The sequence below is a fragment of the Oncorhynchus kisutch genome, unplaced genomic scaffold (assembly GCF_002021735.2).
Source record: "Oncorhynchus kisutch isolate 150728-3 unplaced genomic scaffold, Okis_V2 Okis07a-Okis12b_hom, whole genome shotgun sequence".
Taxonomy (NCBI): domain Eukaryota; kingdom Metazoa; phylum Chordata; class Actinopteri; order Salmoniformes; family Salmonidae; genus Oncorhynchus; species Oncorhynchus kisutch.
Window position 1 is genome coordinate 5,472,375 of NW_022261984.1, and position 20,399 is coordinate 5,492,773.

Sequence of the window (20,399 nt, forward strand, 5' to 3'; positions counted from 1 at the left end):
TCTACAGTATGTATGGTATAACTCCTCCTTCCTTCCTATACTGCAGGTATCTGTCAGTCTACAGTATGTATGGTATAACTCCTCCTTCCTTCCTATACTGCTGGTATCTGTCAGTCTACAGTATGGTATTACTCTTCCTTCCTATACTGCTGGTATCTGTCAGTCTCCAGTATGTATGGTATAACACCTTCCTATACTGCAGGTATCTGTCAGTCTACAGTATGGTATTACTCTTCCTTCCTATACTGCAGGTATCTGTCAGTCTACAGTATGTAGGGTATAACTCCTTCCTACCTATACTGCAGGTATCTGTCAGTCTACAGTATGTATGGTATAACTCGTCCTTCCTTCCTATACTGCAGGTATCTGTCAGTCTACAGTATGTATGGTATAACTCCTCCTTCCTTCCTATACTGCAGGTATCTGTCAGTCTACAGTATGTATGGTATAACACCTCCTTCCTTCCTATACTGCAGGTATCTGTCAGTCTACAGTATGTATGGTATAACACCTTCCTATACTGCAGGTATCTGTCAGTCTACAGTATGTATGGTATAACACCTTCCTATACTGCAGGTATCTGTCAGTCTACAGTATGTATGGTATAACACCTTCCTATACTGCAGGTATCTGTCAGTCTACAGTATGTATGGTATAACACCTTCCTTCCTATACTGCAGGTATCTGTCAGTCTACAGTATGTAGGGTATAACTCCTCCTTCCTTCCTATACTGCAGGTATCTGTCAGTCTACAGTATGTATGGTATAACTCCTTCCTTCCTATACTGCAGGTATCTGTCAGTCTACAGTATGTAGGGTATAACTCCTCCTTCCTTCCTATACTGCAGGTATCTGTCAGTCTACAGTATGTATGGTATAACTCCTCCTTCCTTCCTATACTGCAGGTATCTGTCAGTCTACAGTATGTATGGTATAACTCCTCCTTCCTTCCTATACTGCAGGTATCTGTCAGTCTACAGTATGTATGGTATAACACCTTCCTATACTGCAGGTATCTGTCAGTCTACAGTATGGTATAACACCTTCCTATACTGCAGGTATCTGTCAGTCTACAGTATGTATGGTATAACTCCTTCCTATACTGCTGGTATCTGTCAGTCTACAGCATGTATGGTATAACTCCTTCCTATACTGCAGGTATCTGTCAGTCTACAGTATGTATGGTACAACACCTTCCTATACTGCAGGTATCTGTCAGTCTACAGTATGTATGGTATAACTCATCCTTCCTTCCTATACTGCAGGTATCTGTCAGTCTACAGTATGTATGGTATAACTCGTCCTTCCATCCTAAACTGCAGGTATCTGTCAGTCTACATTATGGTATAACTCCTCCTTCCTTCCTATACTGCAGGTATCTGTCAGTCTACATTATGGTATAACTCCTCCTTCCTTCCTATACTGCAGGTATCTGTCAGTCTTATCCACTGAAAGCGTTTTTCCATCCTGACTGTATACACTGAGTATACAAAACATTAAGGACACCTGCTCTTTCCATGCCATAGACCAGGGATGGGCCACAAAACCAGCTCATAAGGGACCTCAGTTGCTCGAAGGTCTGTATACCCACATCCATACAATAAAATGTATTGCATTTTGACAGCAGAGATACATTTTGTACACTTTTTTGTCAACTTCATGCAATTTCACACCTTTTGCCATGGGGTGTAGAGAAAATGTGACAATTTTAAAGCAAGTTTGCTGGAATTCTACACATATTGCAGTAGGTTGGAGAAAAATGGTTGCAGTTTTTAATATAATATCTGAATTAGACTGACATACAAAAACAATAGGGGCCCCACCCAGCAGGTAATTCAACCATAATAGTTTAGATAGCTGGCCGCTAAACTAACTTAGCAATCTAAAAATGTTTTGCTGACATGGGCTAAATGACTGAGTGTCAATGACTTACATAACAAGAGAAAAACTGCTGATATAAAACCACATTTCTAAATTGCACCTTGTTGTGTATTCTACTATTCTAACTGGTAACTTAGAACACTTATAACCTGATGGGCAGGGATTCTGCTGTCCTAGTGACAGTAATAAGCTGCTTCCACCATTGGGATGACAGGACAAGTCCTTCAGCACGATTCATATGCTCATTTGGGGGTTTGGATCAGTTTTATATTCTGCTATCAGCACCCATTATCCAGGAATAAATGTCCTTCTTGAAGGACCGTTCCAACCATTGTACTTAAAGCATTAACTGGCGTATGCATCTGCAACCAAGCTGTTTCTGACACTTACAATTCATTTATCCAATTTGACAGACTCCCACAAGCTTTCTGTCCACTTCAGGAAATGTGTCATGTCATCATTACTCTGGCATTTGATTAAGTCTTGCATCAAGCTCTTTTTTAAATCGTACACAGCCTCACTGTAGCCAGCATTGACTGGAGCCATCGGGGGAGTCCCATGCCAGAGTCCTGGGATGTAGCAGCTGCTTGTGTCTGGATCATACTCCATCACGTCAGTGATATTCTCCTTCTTCTCCATTCTGGCTGCTGCCTGGGTCATTTCATTCAACTGTTCCAACAACTTCTTCCTGTCCCTCATGTTGTTGTCATGAGCAGACATGTCTGACACATTCTGGTGCACAAAATGACATATCGGCTTCTTCCCCACTTCCTTCATCCTGAGGAAGGTATGAACAACAATCTGCAGAATGTCTTTCATCTCTGTGGAGTTCTCCATGGAGATGTTGATGATAGTGACATCACTGAGTCCTATCACCAGTGTGGCCAGTTCATTGTCATGTTCATAGCTATCATCAAGTTGAGCCAACTCTGGTGATTTCAACCCCTCTGTGTCAATGATCATGATGAAGTCACATTTCAGCTCCTCCTTGAGTTCTTTGTTGACTTTAATCAGTAGCATGAAGGCACCTCTGATGCATCTTCCACTGCTGACAGCAAACTGGACCCCAAACATGGTGTTGAGGAGAGTGGACTTCCCAGTGCTTTGGACCCCTAAAACTGAGACAACCAGGATCTTACTGTTAGAGTCCACAAGATTATGAAGCTGAGTCAGAACAGCTGAAATCCATTTCAGAGGGATATTTGATGCATCTCCATCCACAAGCTCAATGGGGAAACCATCCAACAGCATCTGAGCACACAATCCAGGGAGATGCTCCATCTGTTTCCTTTGAGGACTGTCTTGAGGGAGGAAGCAGGCAGCTTCATATAACTGGCCCAACTCACGCAGGAAGTGTTCAAGACCCAAGGAACAGTCAGATAATTGCTTATCCAAATCTTTAATGTCGTCTTTTTTCTCCGGAGAATGTTGGCAAAGATCTTTGTACCGGTCCCTCAAAGCAGACAGGTTCTGACGTGACAGATTGTCCAGATTTATCCGCATCCATTTGAGGAAATAGGAACGCTCAGCTGAACCTGACAATCCTAAAATGAACCTTTTCATTGCATCTGACATGTAAAATGTATATTGTTTCTTTCTCAGCTCTTCCTCCCTTTTCTTCAGAGAGCTCCTGTAGAGTTCAATGTCTTGATCCCCTGCTTTTCTCAGTCTACACCTCTCTTTCTCCAACTGGGAAAGCTCTTTCCAGATTTGCCCTTGTAAGGGTAGCTGTTTGTCTTTGAATTTAATTGTGTCTTTGATGTTGCTGGTGATTTCATCTGCCATCTTCCTGGCACTCTGACACTCACTGTCTTCATCAACCAGAATCCCAAACTGATGAGCCACATCAGCCATGTTTTCAATTGTCAATCTGTTTTTACTTTTTTCAATGATGTCACCCACAGATGACTGCAGGGTTTTGACAAATTCTGCATCATTCTGCTTCTTCTTCACAATCACATTTGTGGGGTTGATACTGTAGTTTGTGATTATTTTCTTCAATGTGTCCACCCTGAATGTTTTATTCTGAGAGTTGACAACCAGAAATAACTCTGCTTTTGTGATTTTTCCTTCCAAAACCTTGAGATCTGCCTCAAAATCATCAATGAAAATGTAAACCGCAGCTGATGTTTGACACAGAAAGGAGAACTGTGTATCAAAGGACCTGATGTTTCCTCTGTGATTGGCCACCACCACAGGCTTAGTGAACATGTCTATGTTTCGGTTCCCACATGGAAGGTACCAGCTGATTTCAACCAGACCATCTGAGATTCTATGAGGGATGTCTCCACATTCCATATCACGATGAACAAATGTGTCATGGTACTGCTGAGGGTTACTAAGCAACTTGTTCAAGATCTGAGACTTGGACAAGCTGCTCTCTCCTAGCCTAACAAAGGACACCATAGGAATATCAGAGACAACAAGTCTGTCCTCCACAAAAGCCTTTGTGGATGTTTGTGAAGACGATCTAAACTTCCTCACTATGTCCCTCAAGGCCCACAGCATCAAAGTGCTTTGTTTTGTGTCACAGTTGGGCAGCAGCAGAGGAACAGCAAACTGACACATGGACATTTTCTGGACCATCTCCTGCTGCAGGAAACCATCTGAACACAGAAACAGGGCAGTTATCAGGTCCAGTGGATTAATGACATCACTAGTATCAGAGTCAGTGTCCAGGTTGTCTACATCACAATAGGAAACCTCCTGGTCAGAGGACATACATTTGACACTCCTGGCATTCACATTTGCCATCATTAATTTCTTCAGGAAGGCCCCTGGAAGTGACTGCATAGTGGTAAGAGGTTCATCTGATGTAGTATCAGCATTTATCTCAAGGACAGTACTTAACATCAGCTTGTTTTCATAATGATCTTCCAGTCCAGTCTTTGACAACAGCTCCATCAGACAGGATCCTGTAGATAGAAATTAAAAAAGAGAGCCATGATTACAAATCCTCTTCAACGTGAAGCAGAAAACCACACTAACAGGTGTTTTACACTGTACTTTAGATGAAGTTAAAGCAAGCAGAGGCAGACCATCTCTGTGACACAGTGACTCACAGAAATGAAAGCAAACATGTGAATTCAGATACAGTTTGAGCTGTGAATCCATTGACCTCGTTAACTCCTAAGGGAGCTGTTATGAGATCAGATATCGTATGGTAAGTTATGTTTGGTTAAATGTGGAAGCAGCCATTTTACTGCAATTCAATGGAGAACATGTCAGCTAACTGTATTTATTGTGATAGAGATACTGATATAGCTCTCTACATTACAGTATGGAATAAAGGTATAATAACATGTCCTGTTTCTAGAACTATATCAGTATCTCTATACATTACAACATGTCCTGTTTCTAGATCTATATCAGTATCTCTATACATTACAACATGTCCTGTTTCTAGATCTATATCAGTATCTCTATACATTACAACATGTCCTGTTTCTAGAACCATATCAGTATCTCTATACATTACAACATGTCCTGTTTCTAGATCTATATCAGTATCTCTATACATTACAACATGTCCTGTTTCTAGAACTATATCAGTATCTCTATACATTACAACATGTCCTGTTTCTAGATCTATATCAGTATCTCTATACATTACAACATGTCCTGTTTCTAGAACTATATCAGTATCTCTATACATTACAACATGTCCTGTTTCTAGAACCATATCAGTATCTCTATACATTACAACATGTCCTGTTTCTAGAACTATATCAGTATCTCTATACATTACAACATGTCCTGTTTCTAGATCTATATCAGTATCTCTATACATTACAACATGTCCTGTTTCTAGATCTATATCAGTATCTCTATACATTACAACATGTCCTGTTTCTAGAACCATATCAGTATCTCTATACATTACAACATGTCCTGTTTCTAGATCTATATCAGTATCTCTATACATTACAACATGTCCTGTTTCTAGAACTATATCAGTATCTCTATACATTACAACATGTCCTGTTTCTAGATCTATATCAGTATCTCTATACATTACAACATGTCCTGTTTCTAGAACTATATCAGTATCTCTATACATTACAACATGTCCTGTTTCTAGAACCATATCAGTATCTCTATACATTACAACATGTCCTGTTTCTAGATCTATATCAGTATCTCTATACATTACAACATGTCCTGTTTCTAGAACTATATCAGTATCTCTATACATTACAACATGTCCTGTTTCTAGAACCATATCAGTACCTCTATACATTACAACATGTCCTGTTTCTAGAACCATATCAGTATCTCTATACATTACAACATGTCCTGTTTCTAGATCTATATCAGTATCTCTATACATTACAACATGTCCTGTTTCTAGAACTATATCAGTATCTCTATACATTACAACATGTCCTGTTTCTAGATCTATATCAGTACCTCTATACATTACAACATGTCCTGTTTCTAGATCTATATCAGTATCTCTATACATTACAACATGTCCTGTTTCTAGATCTATATCAGTATCTCTATACATTACAACATGTCCTGTTTCTAGATCTATATCAGTATGTCTATACATTACAACATGTCCTGTTTCTAGAACTATATCAGTATCTATATACATTACAACATGTCCTGTTTCTAGATCTATATCAGTATGTCTACATTACAACATGTCCTGTTTCTAGATCTATATCAGTATCTCTATACATTACAACATGTCCTGTTTCTAGAACTAAACCAGTATCTCTATACATTACATGTCCTGTTTCTAGAACTATATCAGTATCTCTATACATTACAACATGTCCTGTTTCTAGAACTATATCAGTATCTCTATACATTACAACATGTCCTGTTTCTAGAACTATATCAGTATCTCTATACATTACAACATGTCCTGTTTCTAGATCTATATCAGTATCTCTATACATTACAACATGTCCTGTTTCTAGAACTATATCAGTATCTCTATACATTACAACATGTCCTGTTTCTAGATCTATATCAGTATCTCTATACATTACAACATGTCCTGTTTCTAGATCTATATCAGTATGTCTATACATTACAGCATGTCCTGTTTCTAGATCTATATCAGTATCTCTATACGTTACAACATGTCCTGTTTCTAGATCTATATCAGTATCTCTATACATTACAGCATGTCCTGTTTCTAGAACTATATCAGTATCTCTATACATTACATGTCCAGTTTCTAGAACTATATCAGTATCTCTCTACATTACAACATGTCCTGTTTCTAGAACTATATCAGTATCTCTATACATTACAACATGTCCTGTTTCTAGAACTATAGCAGTATCTCTATACGTTACAACATGTCCTGTTTCTAGAACTATATCAGTATCTCTATACATTACAACATGTCCTGTTTCTAGAACTATATCAGTATCTCTACATTAGATGTCCTCTCATGTCTCTACATTACATGTCCTCTCATGTTATACTACCTGCATACTGAGCATCTGTTAAACATTGATTCTAGCAGCCAATGAAAATATACTGGAACTCATCATGGTTCTGGTTCCTTCGTCAACACTGACCGCTAGCTCTGGGCTCTGGGCCACTCAATTCTGCAGCAACGCTGATACTGCTTCTCTTTTAGTCCCTCAATATCAGGGCCCATGATCCTCTGCTCTACGATGTTACATTTGACTGATTCTGAGATTATGGAGCTACATGACTTCCTGCTGTACTGCTTTATGATCATGATGATGTCAGCCCCGAGGTCCAGTAGCTATGCTACATTGGTAGAGTATCCTTCTATATCAAGATGACAGTTCATCCTGCCTCAGAAAAGCCCCCCAGTGGTGCATCTATTGGTCACTAAATCCGGAGACCGAGGACCATGAAAAAATGGCTAGCTGGAGCTGAAAATATTTGCCATGGGTCCTCTACACCATCGCGAGCATCCTGACCAGTTGCATCACCGCCTGGTATGGCAATTGCTCGGCCTCTGACTCCAAGGTGCTAGAGGGTATTGCGTACAGCCCAGTATATTACTGGGGCCAAGATTCCTGCCATCCAGGACCTATATACTAGGTGGTGTCAGAGGAAGGCCCAAAAATGTGTCAAAGACTCCAGTCACCCAGGTCATAGACTGTTCTTGCTTCTACCGCACGGCAAGCGGTACCGGAGCGCCATGTCTAGGTCCTAAAAGATCCTTAACAGCTTCTACCCCCAAGCCATAAGACTGCTTAACAATTAATCAAATGGCCACCAGGACTAGTTGCATTGACCCCCCCCCCCCCCCCCCCCATCCCCCACCTTTGCTTTTACACTGCAGCTACTCGCTGTTTATTATCCATGTATAGAAACTTTACACCTACAAATGACCTCTACTAATATGTACCCTCACACATTGACTCGGTACCGGTGCCCCCTGTATATAGCCTCATTGTTATTTTAGTGTGTTACTTTTTGTGATTTTTTAATTTTAATTAGTAAATATATTTTTTAAATATTTTAACTATTTTCTTAAAACTGCATTGTTGGTTAAGGGCTTGTAAGTAAGCATTTCACGATATACGGCGCATGTGACAAATAACAATTGATTTGGTCTGAGTGGTTGGCTGTGAATACCCTCCCCAGCTATTAACTGATGCCATAGGTTCTGCTGACTACAGTGATGTCTGGTTAAAACATGATGTTGAGGACCATCACTATACACTTTGTCTCCACCACACACACAGCTGCAATTGTCGTAAAGTAAAGCAACATATGGCATGCTGTTCTAACAATGGCTGCTATAATATATCATGCAATCACATCACACAGCAGGAATATATACATGGCAGAGAGAAATAGAAGGCTTCAGATGTATGTCCTTCTCTCAGACCTGACTACAGATCTTATCTGAGCAGACACTGTTACTAGGCCGTAAATCAAAGTGCACAAGCACCAGATAGGATTTGGGCTGCTTCCTACCGTTCTACGACAGCTGCCCGGGGACTGACACTCTTGTTGTCCATTTGGGGTAAAATGATAGGAGAGCAGCTCGGAACTGCTGAAACTGGATTTTAAAGAACTGATTCTAACTCTGAAAGACTCCAAAAAGCGGTCGGTTATTTCAGGCCCTGTGTATTTGCTCAGCAGCAACAGCGGAAGATTCAGCAGGCTACTGGCATTACACATCTGGCTAAAAGACTACTGTAGACCTGTTGGCATAACTTTTATAGGTAACTTCAACACCTTTTGGAAACAGAAGATGCTCTACAGGAATGACAGAGTCCATCAAAATCATCTTAGTGCCTGGGCTCTGTCCTCGTAATTCAAGAGCGTGTTGAGACAATGACTTATCAGTGACCCAAGCCCTGCTCAGATAACCCCTACCATTGTGTCGCTGAGCTGTCAATGCTGCTGTAAATTCCCAGGGATGTTGTCAATTGTAATGTAAGTAACTTAATTTTATCCTACAGCTACTGTCAGCAGTCATCATGTGCCTATGAACCTGACTTATAGGGGTAGTAGGTTGGTGGTCTGTTGATATCTGTTGGGGATGTGCTTTGGCAAAGAAGATGGGGTTATATCCTGCCGTGTACACAGTGTCTTCCGACCCCCCCGTCTCAGTGTCTAGGATCTATGCTGCAGTAGTCTATGTGCCGGGGGGCCAGGGTCAGTTTGTTATATCTGGTGTTATTATCCAGTGTCCTGTGTGAATTTAAGTATGCTATTTCTAATTCTCTCCCATCCTCCGTCCCCTCCCAGAGGACCTGAGCGCTAGGACCATGCCTCGGGACTACCTGTCCTGATGACTCCTTGCTGTCCCCAGTCCACCTGGTCGTGCTGCTGCACCAGTTTCAACTCTTCTGCCTGCAGCTATGGAACACTGACCTGTTCACTGAACGTGCCACCGAGTCCCAGACCTGCTGTTTTCAACTCTCTACCATACCTGCTATTTCAACATCTAAATGCCAAGTGACATTTATTCCTGATGTACTTACCTGTTGCACCCTCTACAACCACTGTGATTATTATTTGACCCTGCTGGTCATCTATGAACATTTGAACATCTTGGAGAAAGATCTGGCCTTAATGGCCATGTACTCTTATAATCTCCACCCAGCACAGCCAGAAGAGGACTGGCCACCCCTCAGAGCCTGGTTCCTTTCTAGGTTTCTTCCTTTCTAGGCAGTTTTTCCTAGCCACAATGCTTCTACACCTGCATTGGTCGCTGTTTGGGGTTTTAGGCTGGGTTTCTGTAAAGCACTTTGTGATATCGGCTGATGTAAAAAGGGCTTTATAAATATATTTGATTGATTGATGTCTTCTCCCAGTAAAGCAATAAAAAAATATCAAGCAACTCAGAAAGGTCCTAAAAATAGCCACATTAACATATGTAGCCTAAGAAACAAGGTTAATTATATAGATAACATGGTGTTGCTATTTACACTGATTGTACAAAACATTAAGAACACCTTCTTAATATTGAGTTGCACCCCCCTTTTCCCTCAGAACAACCTACATTTATTGGGTGACAGACTCTATAAGGTGTAGAAAGAGTTCCAGAGCGATGCTGGCCCAGGCTGACTCCAATGCTTCCCATAGTTGTGTCAAGTTGGCTGGTAGTGGATCTCTACTCTGAATAGTTCATTCCATCTCATTGGATTGAGATCTGGTTGCTGGGCAGGCTACTGCAGTAAGCTGAATTCACTGTCATGTTCGTGGAAAGATTCCTGGACAATCCTAGCCTTGTGACATGGGGCATAATCCTGCTGAACAAATCCATTAGCAGATGGATACACTGCTGCCATGAAGGGATGAACCTGATCGACAATGATGTCCAGATATCCTGTGGCATTCAAACGTTCCTCTAATGGCAATACACTCTGTAAAGTGCCTTCGGAAAGTATTCATACCCCTTGACTTTTTCCACATTTTGATAAACCCAAAACAATGCAAGAAAGGCTTCGGGACAAGTCTCGGAATGTCCTTGAGTGGCCCAGCCAGAGCCCGGACTAAAAACACAGCCCTCACCATCACACCACCACCACCACCCTGTAATGGTAACACGTGGCATGATGTGTCTTCGGCCACCGTTGTGTCGTCGGCAAACTTAATGATGGTGTTGGAGTCGTGCTTGGCCGTGCATTCTTGTGTGAACAGGGAGCAAAGGATGGGACTGAGCATGCACCCCTGAGGGGCCCCCGTCTTGAGGATCAGCGTAGCAGATGTGTTGTTACCAACCCTTACCACCTGGGGCTGCCCGTCGGGAAGTCCAGGATCCAGATGCAGAGGTAGGTGTTTAGTCCCAGGATCCTTAGCTTAGTGATAAGCTTTCAGAGCACTGTGCTGTTGAATGCTGAGCTTAGTCAATGAACAGCATCCTCACATACGTGTTCCTTTTGTCATCTGGGATAATGGTGTTAATGTGAGCCATGACCGGCCTTTCAAAGCACTTCCTGGCTACAGATGTGAGTGCTGCGGGTCGGTAGTTATTCAGGCAGGTTACCTTGGTGTTCTTGGGCACAAGGACTGTAATAGAACTGAGATGTGAGTTTCCATTGGAAATAGTGGAAAATGAAGCCGACAGTGTAATAACACTCTGTCTATAGGAAACACTGCACAATACTGTATGATATGTATAGAATAGGACCTACAGTATCAGCTTCAGTCTCATACACTATCCGTGAAGGGACGTTCTACCTCACACACGTTTAGTGCTTATTTCTTGCTATATACAGTGAGGGAAAAAAGTATTTGATCCCCTGCTGATTGTGTACGTTTGACAAAGACATGATCAGTCTATAATTTTAATGGTGGGTTTATATGAACAGTGAGAGACAGAATAACAACAACAAAAACACAAATCAAAAATGTTATAAATTGATTTGCATTTTATTGAGGGAAATAAGTATTTGACCCCCTCTGAATCAGAAAGATTTCTGGCTCCCAGGTGTCTTTTATACAGGTAATGAGCTGAGATTAGGAGCACACATAAAGGGAGTGCTCCGAATCTCAGTTTGTTACCTGTATAAAAGACATCTGTCCACAGACCTACACAAGGCTGGAATGGGCAACAAGACCATCGCCAAGCAGCTTGGTGAGAAGGTGACAACAGTTGGTGTGATTATTCGCAAATGAAAGAAACACAAAAGAACTGTCAATCTCCCTCGGCCTGGAGTTCCATGCAAGATCTCACCTCGTGGAGTTGCAATGATCATGAGAACGGTGAGGAATCAGCCCAGAACTACACGGGAGGATCTTGTCAATGATCTCAAGGCAGCTGGGACCATAGTCACCAAGAAAACAATTGGTAACACACTACGCCGTGAAGGACTGACATCCTGCAGTGCCCGCAAGGTCCCCCTGCTCAAGAAAGCACACATACATGCCCATCTGAAGTTTGCCAATGAACATCTGAATGATTCAGTGGACAACTGGGTGAAAGTGTTGTGGTCAGATGAGACCAAAATGGAGCTCTTTGGCATCAACTCAACTCGCCGTGTTTGGAGGAGGAGGAATGCTGCCTATGACCCCAAGAACACCATCCCCACCGTCAAACATGGAGGTGGAAACATTATGCTTTGGGGGTGTTTTTCTGCTAAGGGGACAGGACAACTTCACCGCATCAAAGGGTTGATGGACGGGGCCATGTAACGTCAGATTTTGGGTGAGAACCTCCTTCCCTCCGCCAGGGCATTGAAAATGGGTCGTGGATGGGTACTCCAGCATGACAATGACCCAAAACACACGGCCAAGGCAACAAAGGAGTGGCTCAAGAAGAAGCACATTAAGGTCCTGGAGTGGCCTAGCCAGTCTCCAGACCTTAATCCCATAGAAAATCTGTGGAGGGAGCTGAAGGTTCGAGTTGCCAAACCTCGAAACCTTAATGACTTGGAGAAGATCTGCAAAGAGGAGTGGGACAAAATCCCTCCTGAGATGTGTGCAAACCTGGTGGCCAAATACAAGAAACGTCTGAACTCTGTGATTGCCAACAAGGGTTTTGCCACCAAGTAGTAAGTCATGTTTTGCAGAGGGATCAAATACTTTTTTCCCTCATTAAAATGCAATTCAGAACATTTTTGCAAAGAAATGTATAACATTTTTGACATGCATTTTTCTAGATTTTTGTTGTTGTTATTCTGTCTCTCACTGTTCATATAAACCTACCATTAAAATTATAGACGGATCATTTCTTTGTCAGTGGGCAAACGTACAAAATCAGCAGGGGATCAAATACTTTTTTCCCTCACTGTACGTGGGGGGTTCAGGTTGGCTAGACTTAAGGGAAAGTGTGTTTATATCTGTGCATAGTCCTGTAATCTTCACCTGTCGTTAAACTAGCTACATTGCATAGCTCGTTCACCATGGAACACACAAGAGTCTAGGCAAGATTGCTGCTCCCTGTGAGAGATGAAATATGGTGCGCCTCGCAACACCTAGCTCATTCTCAGGGGAGAGCTGTAAATCCGCCGGAGAGAAACATACACAGTCTCTCGATCTGGCGGGGTAGGCACTGTCCCCAAACCCGAATGCTATAACTGGGAGGGTACCGTTGGACTGACAAGTCTCACAGACAAGTAAGACAAAACCTCATCGCTGCAATGCTGGTAGACCAAACTGTGTATTGCCCAGGTTGGTACACTGTCATTAAAAGTCATTTAAACAGGAACAAAACGCAAACGAGATGGCACAAGCCAAACCAAGTGGGGGGGACAGCAGAGCACCCAGATGGTAAGACTAGCTAGCTGCTCCAAGCTATTGAATAGCTGTGCTATGCTTCTGCGCTGATTCACAGGCAGTAATGAGGTGGCAGCTATTTAAGGGGGTCAGCCTCAGCACCACCCGGTACAGGGGATTCATCTGAAATCCTTACTCTGAATGTATTCTGCAGCGCAGAAGGATACCCTGTTGGAGTGATCCAATATAGTGATCCAATATAACCCCCTGGACTCCCTGGAAAAGAGCCGTAATGAACCAACACAGTCAAGCAGACAAACTGGGCTGAGATGTTTCATGTTCTGGCTAAGTGAAAAGGGAACAACTTTCTCGTTAGACAACTACAAAAGAAGGGTTGAATACTATTCAGGGGAGTTTTATGGCAGTGTGAGGAATGTACAGGCTGAGCAGCTACACGGGTCTCTGTACCCAGTTAAACTGATACATAACAACTCCCCTCTGAGCCTTTCCTGGTGTCTAATGAAAGATCCAACATCCAACATCCAACATCTTCGTGGGCACCGTTAAGCAACTGCAGCGACAGGGGAAGGACAAGGCAACGCACCATGCAGCCATCAGTGAGCAGGACCACGAGAAGATAAAGAAGTCAACAGCAGTAGAACCAGACACACCTGAGGGGCTCGTAAACACTTTACAAGAAGAGGCAAGGGGGGAAACTAACAACTGGCTTTTACCTGGACTATATTGTCTGGTGAAAGGATGAAATAAAACTAAGTTACTCATTAAAAGTACATTTTCAATGAAAACATGTTGTTCATCTTTTTTTAAATCTGTTGGCAACCGTTTTGTGAAAGCAATAAGACCCTCGAAATCAAGAATTATCATGAATAACACCCTCCTAAGAACAGCCCTTAGTCAGGAGTTATTCATGATAATCCACAGGGTCTCATGCCTTATTACTTCAATATAAATGAAAATAATGATGTGATTATAAATCCTGTCCACAATAACAAGTGTTTTACACTGAAATACTGATTAAAGTTAACTAGGGTACTTCCTTACTTGTGGTGAAGGTTGTGGACACCAGTTGACTTTGCTTTCTATTTTCCAGCACAGTGCAGACAGTGACGGAGTACTGAGTTCCACCTTGCAGGTCCGAGAGAGTGATGCTGGGTGAAGATGTGGTAGTGATGTGTGGTTCTGTCCCTGGACAGTGGTAGGAGATCTGGTAATGATGTTGAGTTTGGTCCAATCCTGGTGGCTGGTTCCAGCTAACAGCAGCTGATGTGGTGTCCACTGAGTCAACAGTCAGCTGGTCTGGAGCAGGAAGTACTAAGGGAAAATACATTATTGTCAACGCTATAGTATAACTCTAGAAATATACTACAGTAGGAAAAAATAGAATAAGTCCAGGGATAAACATGTCTGTAATTGCTTTTGATTTGGGAAAAAATAAGTTAAAAACAGAAGTCACAACCATAGTTGATTTGTAATGTAACAAAATGTCTGTTCTGGTTACTGGTAAAGAGTTGAGCTGTAACAAGGTGAGGTAGATATCTTACTAGTGCAGATGGTTGTAGAGACTGGTTCACTCTGTTCCCCATTCTTCAGCACAGTAGACACACTGACAGTGTACTCAGTACCAGGTTGCAGGTTTGAGAATGTTGTGTGGCAGTCTTCAGTATTCTCTGCATGGAGGTCAGTTACTGAGCTGTAGTAGGATATGAGGAAGCGTTGTGGAACTATCTCCATCCCTTCAGCCTTGGTCCAGTGGAGAGTGAAGGAGGTATCTTTCAAATGGTCTACCTTTAAGTCTCTGGGTGGAACCACTGGAACGAAAATCATGATTTGTTTTAAGAAGATCCATAACATATCTCTTAAAAAACAACAAAGTATGTCAGTAAAATATGACTAAAACCAAACTCTTTACCTGTGGATACAGAGATCCATCTGCTTTGTCTTCCATCTTCTCCCTCTGTAGCCACATTGAACTGGTACTTTTTACCAGGGTTGAGTCTGCTTATTTTAAGATGATACCCGCCTTTCACTATTGATGAGCTTGTTTCCCCGTCACATTTCCAAGTGACCCTGAACTTGTGTGGCCTTTTAACCCCCTGAGGAGAACTCCAGCTCAGAGACACAGAGTCTAATGTCAGCAACAGGACCTGGATGTCACCAGGAGGGGGCAGCACTGGTGAAGGAATAACGAGAGAGAAAAAAAACACACTATTGAAAATAAAATTACAAAAACAAATGTGTACTATTCATCACAGCAGTTAAGAGACAACTATTGATATCTTACTAAATGTATCGTCTTCAATGTTTATTTAAATTAAATAATGTTGTTTGGGTCAGTTTACTCTGTCTTTCCATACCTACCATCATCTGAGGACAGCGTTGTGTGTTGGTCTCCATCAAAACTCTTATGCTGTGTAAACCAAAGAAAGAGTCAATCCTTTCTGTGAAACAAATGTTATTATTCTCTTGACACAAACCCCTCCTTATCCATCAAATACTATACATCAGACAATGAAGAGAAGGAAAACAAACCAGTCTTCCTGTTTTATTTATCTCATGGAGGGTGGTATCATGTCCTTTGTGGTTTGTCTCTGCACACTGACTACAGATCATCATCTGGTCTGTCCTACAGAACACATCCAGAGAACTGTAGTCATGTTGACAGAGTTTCTGCACCAGGTCTCCAGTCACATCCACCAGTGTGTGTCTCTTTAGTTTAGGTATTGTATAGTGCTGTCTGATGTGGGTCTCACAGTAGGACACACTGCAGGTCTGACAGAACTTCAGAGCTTGGACCTCAGAGCAGATATCACAGGGTACCGCTCCTGGCCTGATGGGAAGTGGAAATAACAGTTATTAAATACAGTGATCAAAAGAACCTGATCCATTCAGAAGCTCCAGGTGGTATCTGATTTTAAGTACCTTGGCATCATAGTTGATTCCAACCTCTATTTTAAAAAGCATGTGAAAAAAAAGCAAGAACCTGATCCATTCAGTTTAACACATAATGGTCTGATAATATAACACATGGTAACCTACCTATAACTATCTGTTATCATGATAATATAACACATGGTAACCTACCTACAACTATATGTTATCATGATAATATAACACATGGTAACCTACCTATAACTATCTGTTATCATGATAATATAACACATGGTAACCTACCTACAACTATATGTTATCATGATAATATAACACATGGTAACCTACCTATAACTATCTGTTATCATGATAATATAACACATGGTAACCTACCTATCTGTTATCATCATATTATAACACATGGTAACCTACCTATCTGTTCTCATGATAATAACACATGGTAACCTACCTATAATTATCTGTTATCATGATATTATAACACATGGTAACCTACCTATAACAATCTGTTATCATGATATTATAACATATGGTAACCTACCTATCTGTTATCATGATAATATAACATGGTAACCTACCTATCTGTTATCATGATAATATAACACATGGTAACCTACCTATAACTATCTGTTATCATGATAATATAACACATGGTAACCTACCTATAACTATCTGTTATCATGATAATATAACACATGGTAACCTACCTATCTGTTATCATGATAATATAACACATGGTAACCTACCTATCTGTTATCGTGATAATATAACACATGGTAACCTACCTATAACTATCTGTTATCATGATAATATAACACATGGTAACCTACCTATCTGTTATCATGATAATATAACACATGGTAACCTACCTATCTGTTATCATGATAATATAACACATGGTAACCTACCTATCTGTTATCATGATAATATAACACATGGTAACCTACCTATAACTATCTGTTCTCATGATATTATAACATGGTAACCTACCTATCTGTTATCGTGATAATATAACACATGGTAACCTACCTATAACTATCTGTTATCATGATAATATAACACATGGTAACCTACCTAAAAATGTATGTTATCATGAAATTATAACCTAACTATCTGTTATCATGATAATATAACACATGGTAACCTACCTATAACTATCTGTTATCATGATAATATAACACATGGTAACCTACCTATCTGTTATCATGATAATATAACACATGGTAACCTACCTATCTGTTATCATGATAATATAACACATGGTAACCTACCTATCTGTTATCGTGATAATATAACACATGGTAACCTACCTATCTGTTATCGTGATAATATAACACATGGTAACCTACCCATCTGTTATCATGATAATATAACACATGGTAACCTACCTATCTGTTATCATGATAATATAACACATGGTAACCTACCTATCTGTTATCATGATAATATAACACATGGTAACCTACCTATCTGTTATCATGATAATATAACACATGGTAACCTACCTATCTGTTATCATGATAATATAACACATGGTAACCTACCTATCTGTTATCATGATAATATAACACATGGTAACCTACCTATCTGTTATCATGATAATATAACACATGGTAACCTACCTATCTGTTATCATGATAATATAACACATGGTAACCTACCTATCTGTTATCATGATAATATAACACATGGTAACCTACCTATCTGTTATCATGATAATATAACACATGGTAACCTACCTATCTGTTATCATGATAATATAACACATGGTAACCTACCTATCTGTTATCATGATAATATAACACATGGTAACCTACCTATCTGTTATCATGATAATATAACACATGGTAACCTACCTATCTGTTATCATGATAATATAACACATGGTAACCTACCTATCTGTTATCATGATAATATAACACATGGTAACCTACCTATCTGTTATCATGATAATATAACACATGGTAACCTACCTATCTGTTATCATGATAATATAACACATGGTAACCTACCTATCTGTTATCATGATAATATAACACATGGTAACCTACCTATCTGTTATCATGATAATATAACACATGGTAACCTACCTATCTGTTATCATGATAATATAACACATGGTAACCTACCTATCTGTTATCATGATAATATAACACATGGTAACCTACCTATAACTATCTGTTCTCATGATAATATAACACATGGTAACCTACCTATAACTATCTGTTCTCATGATAATATAACACATGGTAACCTACCTATAACTATCTGTTATCATGATAATATAACACATGGTAACCTACCTATCTGTTATCATGATAATATAACACATGGTAACCTACCTATCTGTTATCATGATAATATAACACATGGTAACCTACCTATCTGTTATCATGATAATATAACACATGGTAACCTACCTATCTGTTATCATGATAATATAACACATGGTAACCTACCTATCTGTTATCATGATAATATAACACATGGTAACCTACCTATCTGTTATCATGATAATATAACACATGGTAACCTACCTATCTGTTATCATGATAATATAACACATGGTAACCTACCTATCTGTTATCATGATAATATAACACATGGTAACCTACCTATCTGTTATCGTGATAATATAACACATGGTAACCTACCTATCTGTTCTCATGATAATATAACACATGGTAACCTACATATAACTCTGTTATCATGATAATATAACACATGGTAACCTACCTATCTGTTATCATGATAATATAACACATGGTAACCTACCTATCTGTTATCGTGATAATATAACACATGGTAACCTACCCATCTGTTATCATCATATTATAACCTACCTATCTGTTCTCATGATAATATAACACATGGTAACCTACCTATCTGTTCTCATGATAATATAACACATGGTAACCTACCTATAACTATCTGTTATCATGATAATATAACACATGGTAACCTACCTATCTGTTCTCATGATAATATAACACATGGTAACCTACCTATCTGTTCTCATGATAATATAACACATGGTAACCTACCTATCTGTTCTCATGATAATATAACACATGGTAACCTACCTATAACTATCTGTTATCATGATAATATAACACATGGTAACCTACCTATAACTATCTGTTCTCATGATAATATAACACATGGTAACCTACCTATCTGTTCTCATGATAATATAACACATGGTAACCTACCTATCTGTTCTCATGATAATATAACACATGGTAACCTACCTATCTGTTCTCATGATAATATAACACATGGTAACCTACCTATCTGTTCTCATGATAATATAACACATGGTAACCTACCTATCTGTTCTCATGATAATATAACACATGGTAACCTACCTATCTGTTCTCATGATAATATAACACATGGTAACCTACCTATCTGTTCTCATGATAATATAACACATGGTAACCTACCTATCTGTTCTCATGATAATATAACACATGGTAACCTACCTATCTGTTCTCATGATAATATAACACATGGTAACCTACCTATCTGTTCTCATGATAATATAACACATGGTAACCTACCTATCTGTTCTCATGATAATATAACACATGGTAACCTACCTATCTGTTCTCATGATAATATAACACATGGTAACCTACCTATCTGTTCTCATGATAATATAACACATGGTAACCTACCTATCTGTTCTCATGATAATATAACACATGGTAACCTACCTATCTGTTCTCATGATAATATAACACATGGTAACCTACCTATCTGTTCTCATGATAATATAACACATGGTAACCTACCTATCTGTTATCATGATAATATAACACATGGTAACCTACCTATCTGTTATCATGATAATATAACACATGGTAACCTACCTATCTGTTATCATGATAATATAACACATGGTAACCTACCTATCTGTTATCATGATAATATAACACATGGTAACCTACCTATCTGTTATCATGATAATATAACACATGGTAACC

The 20,399-nt window shown here is 39.9% G+C and overlaps 1 protein-coding gene across 1 annotated transcript in view; it reads right to left on the minus strand.

Moving 5' to 3' along the window:
- Window positions 1-905: 905 nt before the first annotated feature.
- Window positions 906-20,399, minus strand: part of LOC109881466 (up-regulator of cell proliferation-like) — a 29,105-nt gene continuing 9,611 nt past the window's right edge. Inside the window, 7 exon segments of the mRNA XM_031814648.1 lie at window positions 906-947; window positions 1,044-4,796; window positions 14,566-14,835; window positions 15,066-15,332; window positions 15,434-15,694; window positions 15,883-15,931; window positions 16,054-16,351. Coding sequence (XP_031670508.1) covers window positions 2,227-4,796; window positions 14,566-14,835; window positions 15,066-15,332; window positions 15,434-15,694; window positions 15,883-15,931; window positions 16,054-16,351 — 3,715 coding nt within the window. The 3' untranslated portion in view covers window positions 906-947; window positions 1,044-2,226.